This window comes from Neopsephotus bourkii, unplaced genomic scaffold (genome assembly GCF_033783945.1).
Source record: "Neopsephotus bourkii isolate Nb327-2 ecotype Australia unplaced genomic scaffold, CSIRO-AGI_Nbou_v1 NB_1526, whole genome shotgun sequence".
In the NCBI taxonomy this organism is placed as follows: Eukaryota; Metazoa; Chordata; class Aves; order Psittaciformes; family Psittacidae; genus Neopsephotus; species Neopsephotus bourkii.
In genome coordinates, this window is record NW_026902002.1 from 974,975 (window position 1) to 991,027 (window position 16,053).

The window sequence follows — 16,053 nt, forward strand, 5'->3', positions numbered from 1 at the left end:
AAATAAACCTATGTGGATGTGGATTCTATAAACTGCTTGGCTTTGTTTCTAGTGCCTAGAAACCATCTTTAAATAAGACAGCAAAACACTTTCTCTCCCTTTTTCCCCAATAGTCACTACCCTGCCTCAGCTGTGTGCTTACTTCCATTGAGACAGGTTATAACACCTTTCCTGAAGCACGTTTTGAATGACATGGGACTGTTTATAGAATTAGATATTTAGCAGAAGTAAATTCAGCAAAACTTTGACCTAAGTTCTTCAGAGCTTTCAGCTTAAGAACCCCTATATAGCCAAGTGTAAGGCCTAGGCAGTCTGGAGCATAACACAGTACTGCATAGGTATACATCCCATAACAACTCCCATTTCTTTCTGTCTGGTAATATGTGACAAAAATTGCAACATAGGCTGCTGCAAAGAGGTAAGTTTACCACAAATGTATCATAGGACCTCAAGGTTTGCAGTGAACTGTATTTTGCCATAAGTTAATGTCCACCTCTGACAAACGAACTGATGTTTGACAGAAAAAAATATGGAAGATATGACACAGACTTTTAGCAGAGTCAGTGCACTGGTGCTATCTCAGGAAGGATGCAGAGATTTAATGACATTTTTGCTGCTGCTCCTTTGCAACAAAGATTACCTCCCTGACACACTGCATTGCATGAGTTCCTACGCACTAACCCAAGAGTGAAGTGGTGCAGGAGATACTCTCAGTGCGTGCATCATGTCTTGTGGCGCAGCTGAGCTGGAACCATGTGCTAGCACTGTATATATTCCCTCTAGACTTTATGGAAGCAGGGAGTCCCTTGGTGTTTCCCTGGATCCCTTCTACTTGCCCAGGTAAGTTTAACTTGTAGCAAAGAATCACTGTAAAATTGGTCTTTTCGTCCAAAGCAAACCTTACACTTTGGTACACTGCCTGCCAGAGATAAAACACGTGATAAGAAATAAACCTACCAACAACTGTTTTATTGACAATTTGGGTATTTCCATTCATCAGAAGGAGGTTTCTCATTATACTTTGCCACCATGAATGACCACCTGCCCACCAGTCAGATAACCCTGTCCCCATTTCCCCTTCCCCTCTAGACCTCAGCTAATTTGGTGGCAGATGGTTCTCTGCTCTCAACAAGAATTAAGCAGTCTCCCCAGCTTCAGTTAAACTTGAAGTAACTTTTTACTTCATCTCCTTGTTCCAGCTCAGCATCCTTAGGATCAGGTCAGCAGCATGGTCCCTTTGGATTCAGAATCTCTTCACAGTCAACATCAATTGAGCTCTCCACCATGGATTACACACTGGAATTTGTTTCAAATGAGCAGAAATCATTCTCTGAGTCTTGTTAGATTTATAAACCAGTTTTTCACCACTGCTATTTCCCTGACATGTGAACTGTCTGTATGGCTTACCCATCAAATTAATTCTTCACAGGTGCCACCAAAGCAAAATGCACTAAGGGCTTTGTCTTCCCTAAAACTTAAAAATATAAAGAACTTCTGTAACAGCTAGTGAGAAGTACTGCATATTTATAATGAGGGAAAATAAAAGGGGTTTCAGTACCCTGGAGGTAATAAACCATTTTACTTACGTATTCATTTAACACCAGATGTATTCAAAATCTTTAGAAAAGTTCCAGACAGGAACCAATATTTTTCCTGTTGGTCAGGAAGCATTCATATGGGGCTCATTTTAAACATGTGTTCTGCTATGTGAAATTCAATTCAGGTTATGCATAATCACAACAAAGATTTAGAAAGATAACAGGTTGCTGTTTTGTTTTTATTATTTCCGGCTTTTATTAGGCAGCCACACATGATGTGAGATAAATACATGTTAATAATGACTTACATGAGAGATCTGGTACAGAACAGTATTCTCGCCAGAAATCTTCATGCTATATGATGTGTTGATCTTTAGCATGCAGTAGATCTCCAAGAATAATACAGGCATATTAGATATTGCCTCTTGAGTCAACGTCTGCCAAATTTTTTACTATAAAAAAAACCCTGAGATCTTTCTATTTCTATGTATTCTTTCATGCTGCCAAATCCTTTCCAATCCTTCCCCCTCCAAAAATCTCAAATCAGCCCCCAAAGGATAAGACTGGACATAGTAAGAGATAAAAAACAAAGATCAGAAAAACTCTCTCTGACTTTTCTTTTGATCTCTCTCTCCGCCTGCTATCGCAGAGCCCCAGTTTTGAGCCAAACCCCAAGCAGTAGGATCTGGGCACCTGCCCCCACCCCTGGGGGCATGCCCAGCAGGTCCAGGCAGCAATTCACACTCCCCTCATCATTCTCACCCCAAAATAATCTCCTTATTTTGTGTTCCTATTTTAGCACACAAAGCGGATTCTGCTCTATGCTCTGAAGAATCTTTTTTTTTTTTTTCTTTTTCCTGTCCCACATTTACACGTGCCTATACTGGAAATGAAATTTACAATAGTTAAATGCCCTAGTGACCCAATTACCAATCCCAAGGGGGAGCACACACACTGGTGAGTCAACTGATATTTCAGCATGGCTGCGCAGCCCCGGCTGCGCTGTAAGGCCACATCTCTCCCACCTGGTTTTCAATGCATGACAGAGGAGCAAGGCAGGAATGGAGCCTATCACTTGTTATGCACGGAGGAACTATGCTTTGGCACAGATATAACTATGAATCCTTTGGAAAAGGGTCTGGAACTGGAAGGGACAGCTTGCCACCCAAAAAACCTCAGGTTAAAGATGGTTAATTTTTACAGAGGAGGAATTGTGTGGGCTGGGCATTACTTGTTTGAGCCACTTCTGTGGTGGGAACAAACACCTAATTCAGATTTTAAAAAGGATTCAACCAGGTACATTTAGAACTTAAACCCTAGAAGACCACAGAAGGTAGCACTGAAATCATTTTAGATTTCTCTCTTTGTCAGCTGTGGAGCACTGCAGGTTTCAAGTCCTTCTTGCACTCAACTTTGACGTGTGGGTATTGACAAACCCAAGTTCCGGTTGTCAATACAAATCCTGGCCAAAGACAAAACAATCAGGACGCAGTCACTAAGCATCTCCTCTCTCTGTGAAGAAACACACTACATTTCATTGAACGCTCCATGCATTCACTTCAGCTCTCAGGTTGACAGATTTAATGTGAAGTCTGCACTTTCCATTCCCCAGTATTAATGAGTCACAAACATTACTTTATGCTGTGCACTTTTGCTTTGAGTCCTAATGTTACTCCAGGGGAGGCAAAAGCAGTCTCTGCTCTGCTGCATAGCTGTGGATCTCACTCATGTCATGAGGGGTTACCTACACTGCACATTAAAAACAACCTCTACGCACTGAACAACACACTCTAATAACAATGAGGGCTGCACTTTAAAAGAATATGTTGTCACACTGTTTTGGAGCACATATTGGTTTCTATCGTATTAGCTGCATACTAATATAGGCAATCATGCTAGGAAAACACATGCGCACATACTCACTGACAGTTCAGAAACGCCTCCTGTCTCAGTTCCTGATCTCTTGCAAATTCTTCAGTTCCTTTCTTCCCAGACAAGCTTTTTTTAAAGTGTAGTAACATAAGAAGGCTGATTCTGCCTGCTTTTCTCATGGCAATCTTAGAATTTCTCTCCCTAGCTCAGAAAAGGAGAGGAACCTGCACTTTTGCATGTGGTAGTGCTCTGAACCAGACACTAAACAAAGATGCCTGAATGCCTCAAACCATATGACAGTTCCACAGTGACACAAACCAGTGCTTACTTGGGGCTTGGTTATACAGAACCAGGCCTCACAGACCACAGTTATGGAGGGCAATATTAATGGCTGGATTACATGCACTGAATCAATAAGTGAATCATTTATATACAGATTAGGATTTTTGTTCCTGTTCTCACACATCTAATTCCAAAAGACCTTTATAAATCCACTGACATTACTCTATTTTCTATACAGGGGAAACTGAGATCTGAATTCTACTCCAGGGAAATAAATTTTAAAAATAAGTTTCTATGCAATAAAATGTTGGTTGAATACTTTCTATTTATATATAATCAGTATAAAACATTTGCAATAGTCTCATAATGCAAGTGTAGTTTTTAGACAATTGCCTGATGTGGAAATAAAGAGAACATCCTGGCCAATGGTGGTCTTGTAATAGGAAAAAAGAGAAAGACAACCAGACTTCCAAGCAGCTTCCCTGCTGTATGAATAGAGCCATTGAACGGGATTCTCCACTCCTTAAAACAAGTTAATTGTAAGTAATTTCTCCAAAACTGAAAGCGTGATTTTGTTCTAACTCTTGTGCACTGGACCCAGTTAGTCTATTCCCAGAATATGTGCATAACGATAATGAAACCTGTTCTTGAAAATGATTTTGCTCTGTTACTGAATACAATTCTCTTTTGTATTGGCTTAATCTACATGAAAATTTCCTTTAAGAAATGTCTGCAAAGCAGTATATTTGTGACTTGCAGCAATTCCATAATACAGTTGCTGTGGTTAATGTTACACCATTCTACTAAAGGCACTACTGACTGGCCTAGAGAAGCAGCACAGCCATATGCAGCCCCTTCTACTGCCCTGTGACAAAATCAGAAAGTAAAAACACAGATCAGATTCACAGTGTCACTTTTCTCCCCCACAAGCCTGCCCACTATCAATAGGTACAAGAAATTGAATTGAAGAGATTTGGACATTGCTGTAATTAATCTTCTTGAATCAATAGGTACAGTTGATAACCCATTGACCTGCCAATGGGAAAATCACAAAGAAAAGTGATCAGAGGGGATCAAAATCCTTTATATGACAACGGGTTTTACCAACGAACATAGGTCAGTCAAAACAGCAATGGGTCATCTAAGTGGGTATATTTCACAGAAACCATCAGTGGCAAATATCTTCTGTTTCAACTACATGTTTATTCATGTCACTGAGACAACAGTACCATACTGAATATATTTAGTATGCATGTTATATAATGCTTCAATGTTATAATTTTCTAATGTTCTCTGTAAGAAATTTATGGGCTGGGAAAAAAACCCAAATTCCTGGATTCTTCTTTTTTAGGAAATTTTGGGTTTTGGTTTTTTTTTTTTTTTTAATTATTATTCAAAAAGAAATCAATTAAAAAACTCGGAATTCCCCACACAATGGAAATTTCATTTTACAGAACCTCTAGAATCAAAAATATGTATTTCCTGAATAGCTTCATTGTCTCCCAGTCTGTCATGGAAACAACATTATGCATTTATAGGCAAATTAAAGGAACATATTTTAAAGGCTCAAAAATAAACCTACCCAAATAAAACCAGTGATAGGAAGCTAACTTCTGGCAGTTGTCAAAAATGTATTGTGCTGCTAAGCCTTGAGATTTTACAGGGAGCATTTAGATTGTGAATCGTGCTGCAGGCGGCTTAATGAAAAGATCCAGCTGTCATGTGATTTTGGAAGAGAAGAAATAGGAAAGAAAATCACCTCTAGCTTGAGGAGAAATGCAAACTCAGAAACATGGTGCAATAGGCACAGCTCTTTACATGATTGCCAGGAAGATTTCTGTGCCACTATAGGGCCTCTCTAAAAACATGTCCCCCATTACTGTTAGATCATGGAGTACCAACAGCCAGCAACTGAATTACATTGCTTCCAGAACATTAGCCAAGATGTTTTTTTTTGCAACCCCTGCTAATGAAGTCTCCATGGGCATGTCCAGATCGTGCAATGGAGCTCAGTACTGATACCACAGTGTACTCAAAATTCAGAGTACCACACTTTCTCAGGTAAAACATGTCTTACGTGAATTACACCTGACTTAGGTCTGGCAGCTGATTCCCCATGGCATTACATCTAACACTGCTATACTGCTCAGCCCTTCCAAGATTTCCTGGGTCCTAGCTTAGGCTGTGCATAACAATTTCAGTATCTCTGCATCTGCAATGCAGGTATGTCCTGGATCACCCAGAAGCTGCTAGACTTCATGCACAAAGTTACACTACTGCTTCCATGACAAACTATCTGGTTCTTCAGCTACGCTGTCAGAAGTTTTGAGATCCAGAAGTCCCAAGATAACCTTCACAGACAACCCATATACAGGCAGTTTCATTTTTCTCTGCTGCCTGTGATTTCCAGATGCAGCCTGCTGCCAGAGAGAAGAAACCAAGAGTTCTGGAGCCTAGAGCTGCTGCACCACAGTACAAAAGGCTGTGTAATCTTCTGCCAGTGATCGCTTTGTCCTCTTTGTGTAGAAGTGAATACATCTACATAAACAAAGTGAACAAGAAACTGTGGATTACAGCTTCCAAACTTGCTAATGACCATCCAAAGGATGATGATGACAAGAGTTGGGCTGAGTTTTTGGTTGCCTCTCTCATGTTTTTTGGTATTTTAAAAAATATTTGGCATTACTGAAACCACAGTTGTTATTGCTAACTTCGAGCACAGCACTTACCAGGTTTAACTCTGCTTTCTCTCTATTTTGGCCCAGCATTTCATCTTACATAGGATTTTAGTCACTCAACCGAAAAGGAAATCCAGTGAGCTATTCCTTTCAACAACCAGGTAAGTCACAACATTTTAAAAAGTAATAAAAATCAAAAATTAAAAAAATCACCCTGGGACAATGCTCCCTAAGTGCTCATTATCAACACAGGTTCCTAATTTATGCCTAGCTGTTTTACATCACTACCGAGCTTCATGCCAAACTCTAGAACAATGACATCCAGCAGAGCTGGAATTTGTATGGGAAAGCACTAGGTTTTTATCTTGAAGGCCAAACAAGTAGCTGTGTGCAATTCAGCTTTGGCCTCACTATTCCATTACCTCACTAGTTCTAGAGAAGTCCAAGTGAAATTATGTGGGACTGAGAGATCACAAAATGCCATTTTCACCTGCAAGATTCCATTACTTAGTCCCCTGGATATTTCACATTTTTCAACATATTTACATTTAAAGTTCTTTTTATCTCTAAATAAGAGTTTTTTTGAAAACTCTGAACTGACAGCATTTTAGGAACAGTAAAATGGAGGAAGGGAATCCACTAGACAGGAACACAAATTGCTTCTCAGATGAAGAATATCACCTGTTCTTTAATTTTAGATGATGATACAGGCTTTTGGCTTTCAAGGTCTCCTCTGAAAGCTGTCCCTTGCAGAAAATGCATTTATTTCATTGAGAAGAATAAAAGGAAGAGCTGAACCTTAAAAGGACTATATAGATACACATTAGGTTAACTTCAATGATCCAAAGCCAGTGTTCAGGTGTTTAACCATCATCTTCTAAAAGTTGCCTTGGAGGAAAGCAAACATAGATATCCCCAAATAGCAAAACTGAACAGTTTCCCAAATGGTGTACTGTAAAGGTCAGCATTTTTACTTGCATTTTGTCTGGCACTCCTTCTTTGTAATAATTCAAGAATAGTCTACTGCACTGCATGTGTACTTCGGCAAAATGGATCCTGTAAAGCTTTCAGAGTCAGGAAAACAGGATCTAGACACATACCTAAATCTAAACTTGTAGTCACCAGCCTGAACCAAGAGCTGCTGCACTGGGCATACAGACAGACCTCATGAACTTCAATGACCACAGCTCAGACTCCAGTCAACTTTCTTATTGTGTCTGATAATGAGGGACAATTTCACACATTTTGAATCAAGGCTGTTCAGAATGTGTGCTTTGTTGCATGCTCAAATTGTGACAGTTCACCTTGTAAATGTCAGTGCTTTTGGATTACTATGAAAAATATACCAACTACTGCATGCAAATACACACACAGTTACTAAATACAAAACTCAGTTGTAGCTGCAAGCATACTGTGTTGTAGCCAAAGAGTCTTGAAAGCAGCTCCACGGATCCAAGAGCAGCTTATCCCATAAATACAGATGACAAGCACCACCTTGCATCAAAGCATGGACCGCCCAGCTTTGTGTATAAAAACAAAATAAAAACAGGAGGGTTGCTTTTCTGGGTGACCTTGAACAACGTGGGTTTTGGCAGGGGTGGGAGAACACCACGGGGACACTGTGTGAAACAACTTCCACTTCTGCTTCATTTCACTTCTAGACACTGGCTAGTTTGGATTACAACCAGCAGCTCTATTGACCCTTAGCAGAACTGGAGGCTTGTACAGCGCGTTGCGAGTGCCATCTGCAGGTGGAAACACGTACTGGTGGCTATGCCAAAAATGCGGGTGAGCCTGCCCGGCGGGTAATATTAACAGCATATCTGATGGAAAACCTCATAAATGCAGAAAGACTACAGAAATGTTTCTTTCAGATCATTCAAACATAAAAACCACTAAGTCCTGCACCAGCAGAGTTCAAGGGAGTAACAGAGCAGTTTCCCCAGTATCTTTCCTAATTCTGCACCAGCACAAATGCAGTGATGCTCTTTGTAAGCAGAGGATGTCGAGGTAGCCACCTTAACCTCCAATTGCCAGGAATGACAGAAGGGAGGAGAATGGTCTAAGGCCCCTCTCTTCATATACAGAGAATAGAAGAAGGATTTTCAACACATGTCGCTCAACTCCATTGCACTGAAGCACTGGGGCGACTTTTCCAATTGAAAGGCACACTGGTTTCCAGGATAAAAGCCCTTTTCTAATGAAAAATTGAAAATATCTTTGGATTTACAAATCATAACTGGCTGAACTATGGTTATCTGATTTGCACAAAATAATTTCAGCCACGCAAAGAGGCTGTCACTGCAGGAATGGTGCAGCTACATAAGCAGCAGTATTTCTTTGGTGATATCTTGATAATGCCTGACTGCTAAATTTCACTGTGTGGCAGGCACTGGGCCTAAAGCTGTCATTTTCAGAGTGCCCACCTGTGAACAGCACCAGCACTGGCTGAGAAACATCCTTAGGTATGTACAAGATAACAACCTCCCTCCCAGGAGCTCAGGCTTTTTAATCCAAATTCAAACATTTGCCATCTGTGCATTCCATATAGAATACATACAGTCAGAAAAATTGACAGAGCATTGTCTAAACAGCAGTTATGAGAGAAAGGGACCCCGAATTATATTTCCTATTGCTCACAATGCAGCACTTTAAAATCACTGATATTTTCCAAGCATAGCTGTATGCAGGAATGTGAACTATTTTGCACATGCCTGATTGAATCATTTCAGCTAGATTTATAAATCTGTGAGTTTCTAATGAGACATAGAGGGAGCATGTTCAGCTTCTCAATCTAGTGCCTTGGCAGGTCAGTCAATCAGACCATTTCTCAGCACACCAATCCCAGAGACACTACTACTCTTTACATGCAGTTAAGCAGCATTCAGAGACATTAATGTTTTGCCCAATGTTGAAAATATCAAGAAAAGTCATGAAAATTGCTCCTAGTCTGACCTTTGCAAACGCCTTCCTGAACCAGTAGGAGATAAAAACAAATACATCAGAGCCAAAAGAAAGTAGATTTTAGAGATGAAATTTATAATGTATGGCAGGCTAAGCGTTTGCGTTTTTTTTTTCAGGGAACTGCCAATAGCAAATACTATTGCTTATACTGTCAATCTCAGCAGTTACATCAGTACTGCACTTTTTATTTTATTAAGAAAAACAAACACAACTCTATTGTTAATGCCAGTAATTAACATCCTGATGAGGGGAATGGTCAAACTTACCAGTCTGTTTCAGGATCTTAGCACATGTGCTTTATTATATGGATATATTGGGAATAAGCAATGCTAGTTACCCACCCTCACCATGGCAGAGGTATTCAGTAAGTGGAGAAAAATGCTTCTAAAGAGTTAAGCATCAAGAAGGGAGCTAAGAAGAATAAAAACTGGTCATAATTAGAGGAGGGAGATTTATTCTCCGACCACAAAATCAACCTCACCAGAAGCTTCTGCAGGAGAACTCCAGGTGTGATAAATTTATGGCCTCCCCTCCTACCCTTGCCATTACTCTTTCCAAAGCAGAGTATTATATTCTTAAGTCCTTGACCTCAGATAAAGCCTGAGCTTCCTTTCACTTCCCCTCAGTGCATGTCCCCATGTCCATTTGCCAGCATCACATTCCAGTGTCACACTGCAGAGAGGCCTCATAAATTAGCAACAATATTCTGGTGTGAATGCACCAGAGGAAACTATTTCTGTCAAAGCCAGGGGAAAGTAACCAAGTTCGACTTCTGTCAGTGATTACTAATTTGGAGGGACCATAAACTTCATACTCAGAATGCAGGACTGTTTGTGACTATTCACAGTTGTCTGGGCAGAGCAACGAGACACTTATCGATGCCATAAGATGTAAATGAATCTGATTCAGAGAAATGTACAAGATTCTGCACCCACGCAAACTATACTTTTCCCTTTCCTCTCCATCCTCCTCCCAGACACCCACCTTCATTAGAACACGTCATCATCCAGTGAACAATCTTTGCTCTGAATTTGGCCTTGTGAAACGAAACACATCTGAAGTTATACACAGACAGACATGCTGAAATAATACAGAAGGAGGACTAACAGAGGGGTTTGAAAAGCCTTAAGTGAAATAATTCCATTCTGACTTAACCTAGTACCTGCCCATGCAAGCTACACATTTGTAAAGGTTCTCAAACCCTAGTGAAGGGATCTATCTCTAAATTACATCATCCAGTGGAGCAAGCCTTAAGTGAGCTGTTGTTTCCATGTGCAGACAGTTACACAGCTTGCTCCCATCTCTATTGTCAAGACCATGTTATTTTTCTGTCTTCTCTCCTGTTCTTAACTTGTTTTCTAGATCTCCACTGAAGAACTACACAAAGAGGAGGTAGAAAAGAAAAATAAAAAGCTAACTGTGATCCAAAATGCTAGATGTAAGCAGAGTTATGAAGCTAATGTATCCTAGGGAAGGGGGATTTATAAAATATTAACGCCACAAAGGACATAAATCACTTAGTTTCAGCTCCTGTATATTACATGGTTTTAATTTTCATTCCTTACTCCAGTATTGCATCCAATAACAGGTGACTCGAGCACATCTTCTGGAAAGGCACCTAATGTTGATTTCGGCATGAATCCTCACACTAACTTGTGCTTTTGGATAAGGCCTTGTAGAACTGTGGTTTGTAACCTTCAGCCTAAGCTCATTTTAATAAATTTGCAACAAGTAATTCTAGAAATTCAAGCCTATTACCAGAAGGCTCAAATCCACACAAAGTCCCAGGAAATTTTAGAGACCCACCAATCTAGAACTGCTACTTTCAGGCTGTGTGATTCGTCAATGGTATGCAAAGACATGCAGTCACAGCTGAAAGGAAACCCTAAAGTTCACTAGCAAGCCAAGCAATAGAGTATTTCATCAAGAGCTGAACATCTAATTAAAAGGATGTTGGCCAACTGAATGGATCCAAAGTAGTAGGTAACAGAAGTTATTTAAGGGATTGATAAGAACATGCTAGCAGCATTAAATACGTTTAACATGTTTAAGAGGCGCATAGAAGAAGACATTCTACAGATTGTTCAGGGTTGTTAATTAATCTCTTTTCCTGGAATTTATCTCCTTCAGAGAGATAAATAAGACTAGAGTGACACAAACAGGGTGGGGGCTGTGGAAGAGAGATTAAGAGAAATATAAACTGAATATGAGGGAAAGGAAAAAAGTATCTAGCCAGTAGCTGCCATCAGGCAGTGAAACTGTTTCCCTGAGGGCACAGAGAAAGAGGTATGTCCCTGTTTCTGGAAGTATCTTCAACTAAAATAGGCCAACACATGTGAAAGGTACTACAGAAAAACAGTATCAAAGTCTAAAACCAAAAAATGATCGCCCTTTATTCCACAAGAAATAAAGACTCATTCCACATAATACACTGTACTCTTGGAAAGAATGGAAGAGTAGTTGCCCTTACTGTAAACACACTCCAGTGTTTTCCCTACTGCTTTACTAGCTGCTGCTTTCCACTACATTCTCAAGGTCCTCCATTTCCACTCTAGGAATTAAAACTGATATTTTTCTGTCATCCTTGCTCATAACCGTGCTCTTCTGTTTTCCAAAATTTTGCATTATTGTCCTGTAAACTGCTTGCAATTTCCCACAGGCTTTGAGATCTCCCATCAACTCAATCTCGTGATTTTCTGGTTATAAACCCTGCTGTTACCGTGTTCTGCAGTGTGCATGTCCCCTTTCAAACCTGGGAGACATCTCCAAATACTTGAAGAAAGCAGTGTGACCCAGAAGAGCAATACTTTTTTTCTCAATATACAAGAAGACTAACAAAAATCAAGACAGAAAACAGAAGTGTCTGATTCAGACTCTTACCTGTGCTACCTCTTCAAAATCATCATGTCTTTTCTGCAGTGCGCGTGCTCTGTGTAGAGATTTCCCCACTCCTGTATGTTTACTCAGAAAGGCTTCCCCGTGATTTTCAATCCAGTCCAGTACCTGCCAGAAGAGAAGAACATCCAATTACCTCTACTGTCTCAGCGGCACAGAGAAATTCTCAGGACGAGGATAAAACAGCTGCAGAGGTATTGCTTTGTGCTTGCTACAGCTAAGCATATGCAGATCTGTCAAAGTCCATTCCATCTGGATAGAAGATAAATATTTCTAGATGTTACTGGTAAATTAGAATTATTGGATTTTTACTATTCAATTTATTTTGAAGTGTAGCTTAGCTATTTGAGCCTGCCAGATAGCAAACACAGACATAAAGAATTTTGAAGAAAGGAATCAGAAATCTGGTGTCTTTTGCAAGTACCCTTCCTTCTTGAGAGCTCCTTGTGTACACTGGAAACAGTGAAAACTGATTTTGCATAAACAGCAGATCTTAATGGGAAGCATCTTAAATGAGTCCAAAAGCATGATGAAGTTTATTTTGATGTGGGGAGAAAGCATTATCAGAGTACCTAGAATGGAAAGGTTAAGAAGACTTCACTGCAGGCTTTAAAATGTTGACAGCGTGCACCCTCCAAGTCTTTAGGTTTTTCAGTTCCAAATGTAACTGATCCTTATGGAAGGGTAAAGTGGCAAGTCTGGTATTTTGAGAGTTAAAGAGGATTTTCCTTTAAAAATAAACTGTATGATCACCATCCACTTGGAGCTCCTTCTCACAATAACACTGGCATTAAAACTTAGTTCTGTTCAAGGTCTACTATAAGCTGAAGAAAAAAATTAACTTGACAATACAAGCTTGGGAAATTTCAGAATACGATCTCTACCCTTTGTGCAACTCTTTGCTAATACACAAAGGCTAAGAGAATAAACAGTACTAGATCAATACTGGTATTCGTGTAAGGAGCTAGGACTCCACTCCACAAGAAGCTGGTATTTCTGTCACACTGAAGGGAGAAAACACCACAAGAGTCCCCGGGATAGCAATACTACTAGAGCGCTGCACCTGCAAACAGCCTCAGAGCTGCATCCTCTCTGTGCAGCACTGGGGTGCAAGCAGCAAGCATGGCCCCCAGGAATGCTGGGCAGGGGCTACAGGACACATGGTGACAGCTTGATCTTAAAGGGGCTCTGATAGCAGGGCATAGAACCAAGGCAAGAGATAGCTGTTGTGCAAGCAGCCACTTGTCTTGTGTGCAACTGATAAATAAGCATATTATTGACTAAGCCCAGAAATCTAAGACTGGAGAAATGGAAGATGTGTGTGTAAGGTTCCCCCCCCCCTTTCCCCCCAGGCAAATAAAGCTATTGCATGGCTTGGTTACAAAGAATCTAAACCACCTGGTCTTTGAGTCTTTTCTGTACTGTTGGATCCCAAGCATATTTTTGTAGGAAGCTCTAAGTACAAACAAAGTTTTCTATACGTAGACTTATTTCCCAATCTTACTATTTTGCAGGGGGAAAAAAGCATTTTTAAAGTAATAGTTCATGCTTACAAGGTATTTTTCAGTCACAGAATACAAAGAATTTCACAAAATAGGCTACCAATACACTTTATGGTCTGCAGGGCCAACAGATGTTAGGCACAAGTATCACTGTGGGGATGAAGAAGCAAAACCAGGTGTGTTGTCAGTTCAGTCATCACTTCCCATTTCCCTTTGTCTGATCAGTTTGTCTTCCATCTGCTTTGGTAAATGCCTTCTAGAATTTGTGTTATTAACAGTCTGTTAATAATTCCATTAACAGACTCCTTACTCTTGTCAGGAGTTTTCAATTTATCTATTAAAAATGGAACCAGATTAAAATTCAATTTTGAAAACATCTCATCTAATGAGGACTCATTTTTTAAATATTTTTAAATGGCAAATGGCTTTAATTTGAGCAGTGTTTCATATGAAGTTAGTATGCAATATGTCCTTTCTATTTTTTAATATTTGATAGCCACTCACTGTAATGCTACAGCAAAATATTCTAGTAACTTTTTCATGCTTTTTCAAGTAGCAATCACATAAAAATAAAAATTTTATCCCAACCAATGTCGTATCGGGCTGCTTTAGTCACTGTTAGATGAATGATGACAGAGATTGCCTCTTGCATTTTAGAAGTCCTAACACACCAAAAAAACCCCAACCAGAGTTAGAACATGAATCCACTGGGAATAAACCTTCGTTCAGGACTGATCCAAGAGCTTGCAACTCTTGCAGCAAAGTTTCATGTTGCATTCAAGCAGTTATTCCATAGTGCCTGACACAGAAGGGCACTACGTGGTGATTCATCAAATCCTTTCTATAACATGAAAGCTTCCCTCTGAAGTAATCTATGCAAGTATTGATTAATTACCATATCCTTTCATTTATAAGGTTAGATATAAAATACCCCTTGAGGTGACAAATTTGTACATCCACTTAATAAATCAACACTACATGACAAGATTAAAAAAAATAAATCTATAAACCATCCACTAATGACACTGGCTATAACACCCTATTTGAGTACTTTCCTATGTCATTCCTACGCTTAGAGTGCTGCATGTCAGATTTCATAGACCCTACCTAATCTTTAAAACGTTCCAGTTCAAACTGTTCCATAAGCTCTATTTCTGCCATGATTTCCACAAGAAACAATCATGACTTTTTAAAGAGTAAGTTCTTTAACAGTATTTTCTGTGGCTTTGAAAACCACGTTAACATAATTGACCACTCCAGTGTTCAATGCATTTTTTTTCACAACCATTTTATGAAATCCATAAATGTTGGACTGAAAATACTGTGCTAAAATTTAATTATGCATGGAAGGGAGAGGGGGGAAATACTATGTGTGTATATGCATATTAAGAGACTAAGTGAACTGCTGAGGTGTCCCAGGAAGTTGGCAGAAGAAAGAATGTTAGTATGAGGCACTGATAATCCGATAGTCCTAACTATCAAAGGAATCCTTGGCATTTATATGAGCAGCTAATATGCCATCTAATAATTTGCAAACACAAAGAAATATCACACCTTTGTTTCTATCATACAAGGCACAGAAAGTTTGCACTAAATGAAAAGAGGTATGAGAATAACTGAGTGATCAAAGCAACAGCAAGAACATAAATATAGCTGGATTCAAAGCACTTAGTCCCCAGTGAAAACAAGGCAAAATGTAAAGCAATTAGTCTGTGGCAAATGCAGGAGCAACTCTGAAAGGTCACAATTAAACCTGAAATCACCAGCACTTGTAAACATCTACTTGTCAGCATGTCTGGAAATATTCTCCCTTACACTGAAGAAAGGAAATGTCTTTAGAATTAGCGTAACTGTGTAATAATTCAAGATAAACACTTAACATTTTAATTGAGAGCACAGACTGTATAACTTACTCTACTGCTGAAAATTAACATCCTGAGATATAGCTAGCCATTGAAGTTACAGTGCCATAGTTCAAATAATTTAATTAATCCTTAAAAACATAAACAGCTTGAAGATGCTGTTTAAAATGCAGTTAAGAGTGTTTTCCAAATTACATCTTCAAATTTCCTAACTGTCCTTTATTGCCAAGCTATTTTTTTCTTAAAACAGCTAGAAAAAGGCTGTAAGTCATGAATTCTTTGGAATGAAAATACTATGCTACAGATAGACTCATCATCTGAGGTGTTTCTTGAAACATAAAATATATTTTGCAACTCCAGTATATGACAAATCTCATTCTAGTACTCATTTACTACTGCAGCTCCACTAGTTTGAAAGCTGCTCAGGAGAGGGGCCAGGACCTCCCTCCTGTTCTATAGC

The 16,053-nt window shown here is 39.4% G+C and overlaps 1 protein-coding gene across 12 annotated transcripts in view; it reads right to left on the reverse strand.

Annotated features, from left to right (window-relative positions):
• Window positions 1-16,053, reverse strand: part of KALRN (kalirin RhoGEF kinase) — a 513,375-nt gene that overhangs the window by 220,084 nt on the left and 277,238 nt on the right. For all 12 annotated transcript variants that reach the window (XM_061370039.1, XM_061370040.1, XM_061370041.1 and 9 more), the window contains one exon: window positions 12,215-12,337. In XM_061370039.1, coding sequence (XP_061226023.1) covers window positions 12,215-12,337 — 123 coding nt within the window. The remainder of the gene's footprint in view (window positions 1-12,214; window positions 12,338-16,053) is intronic.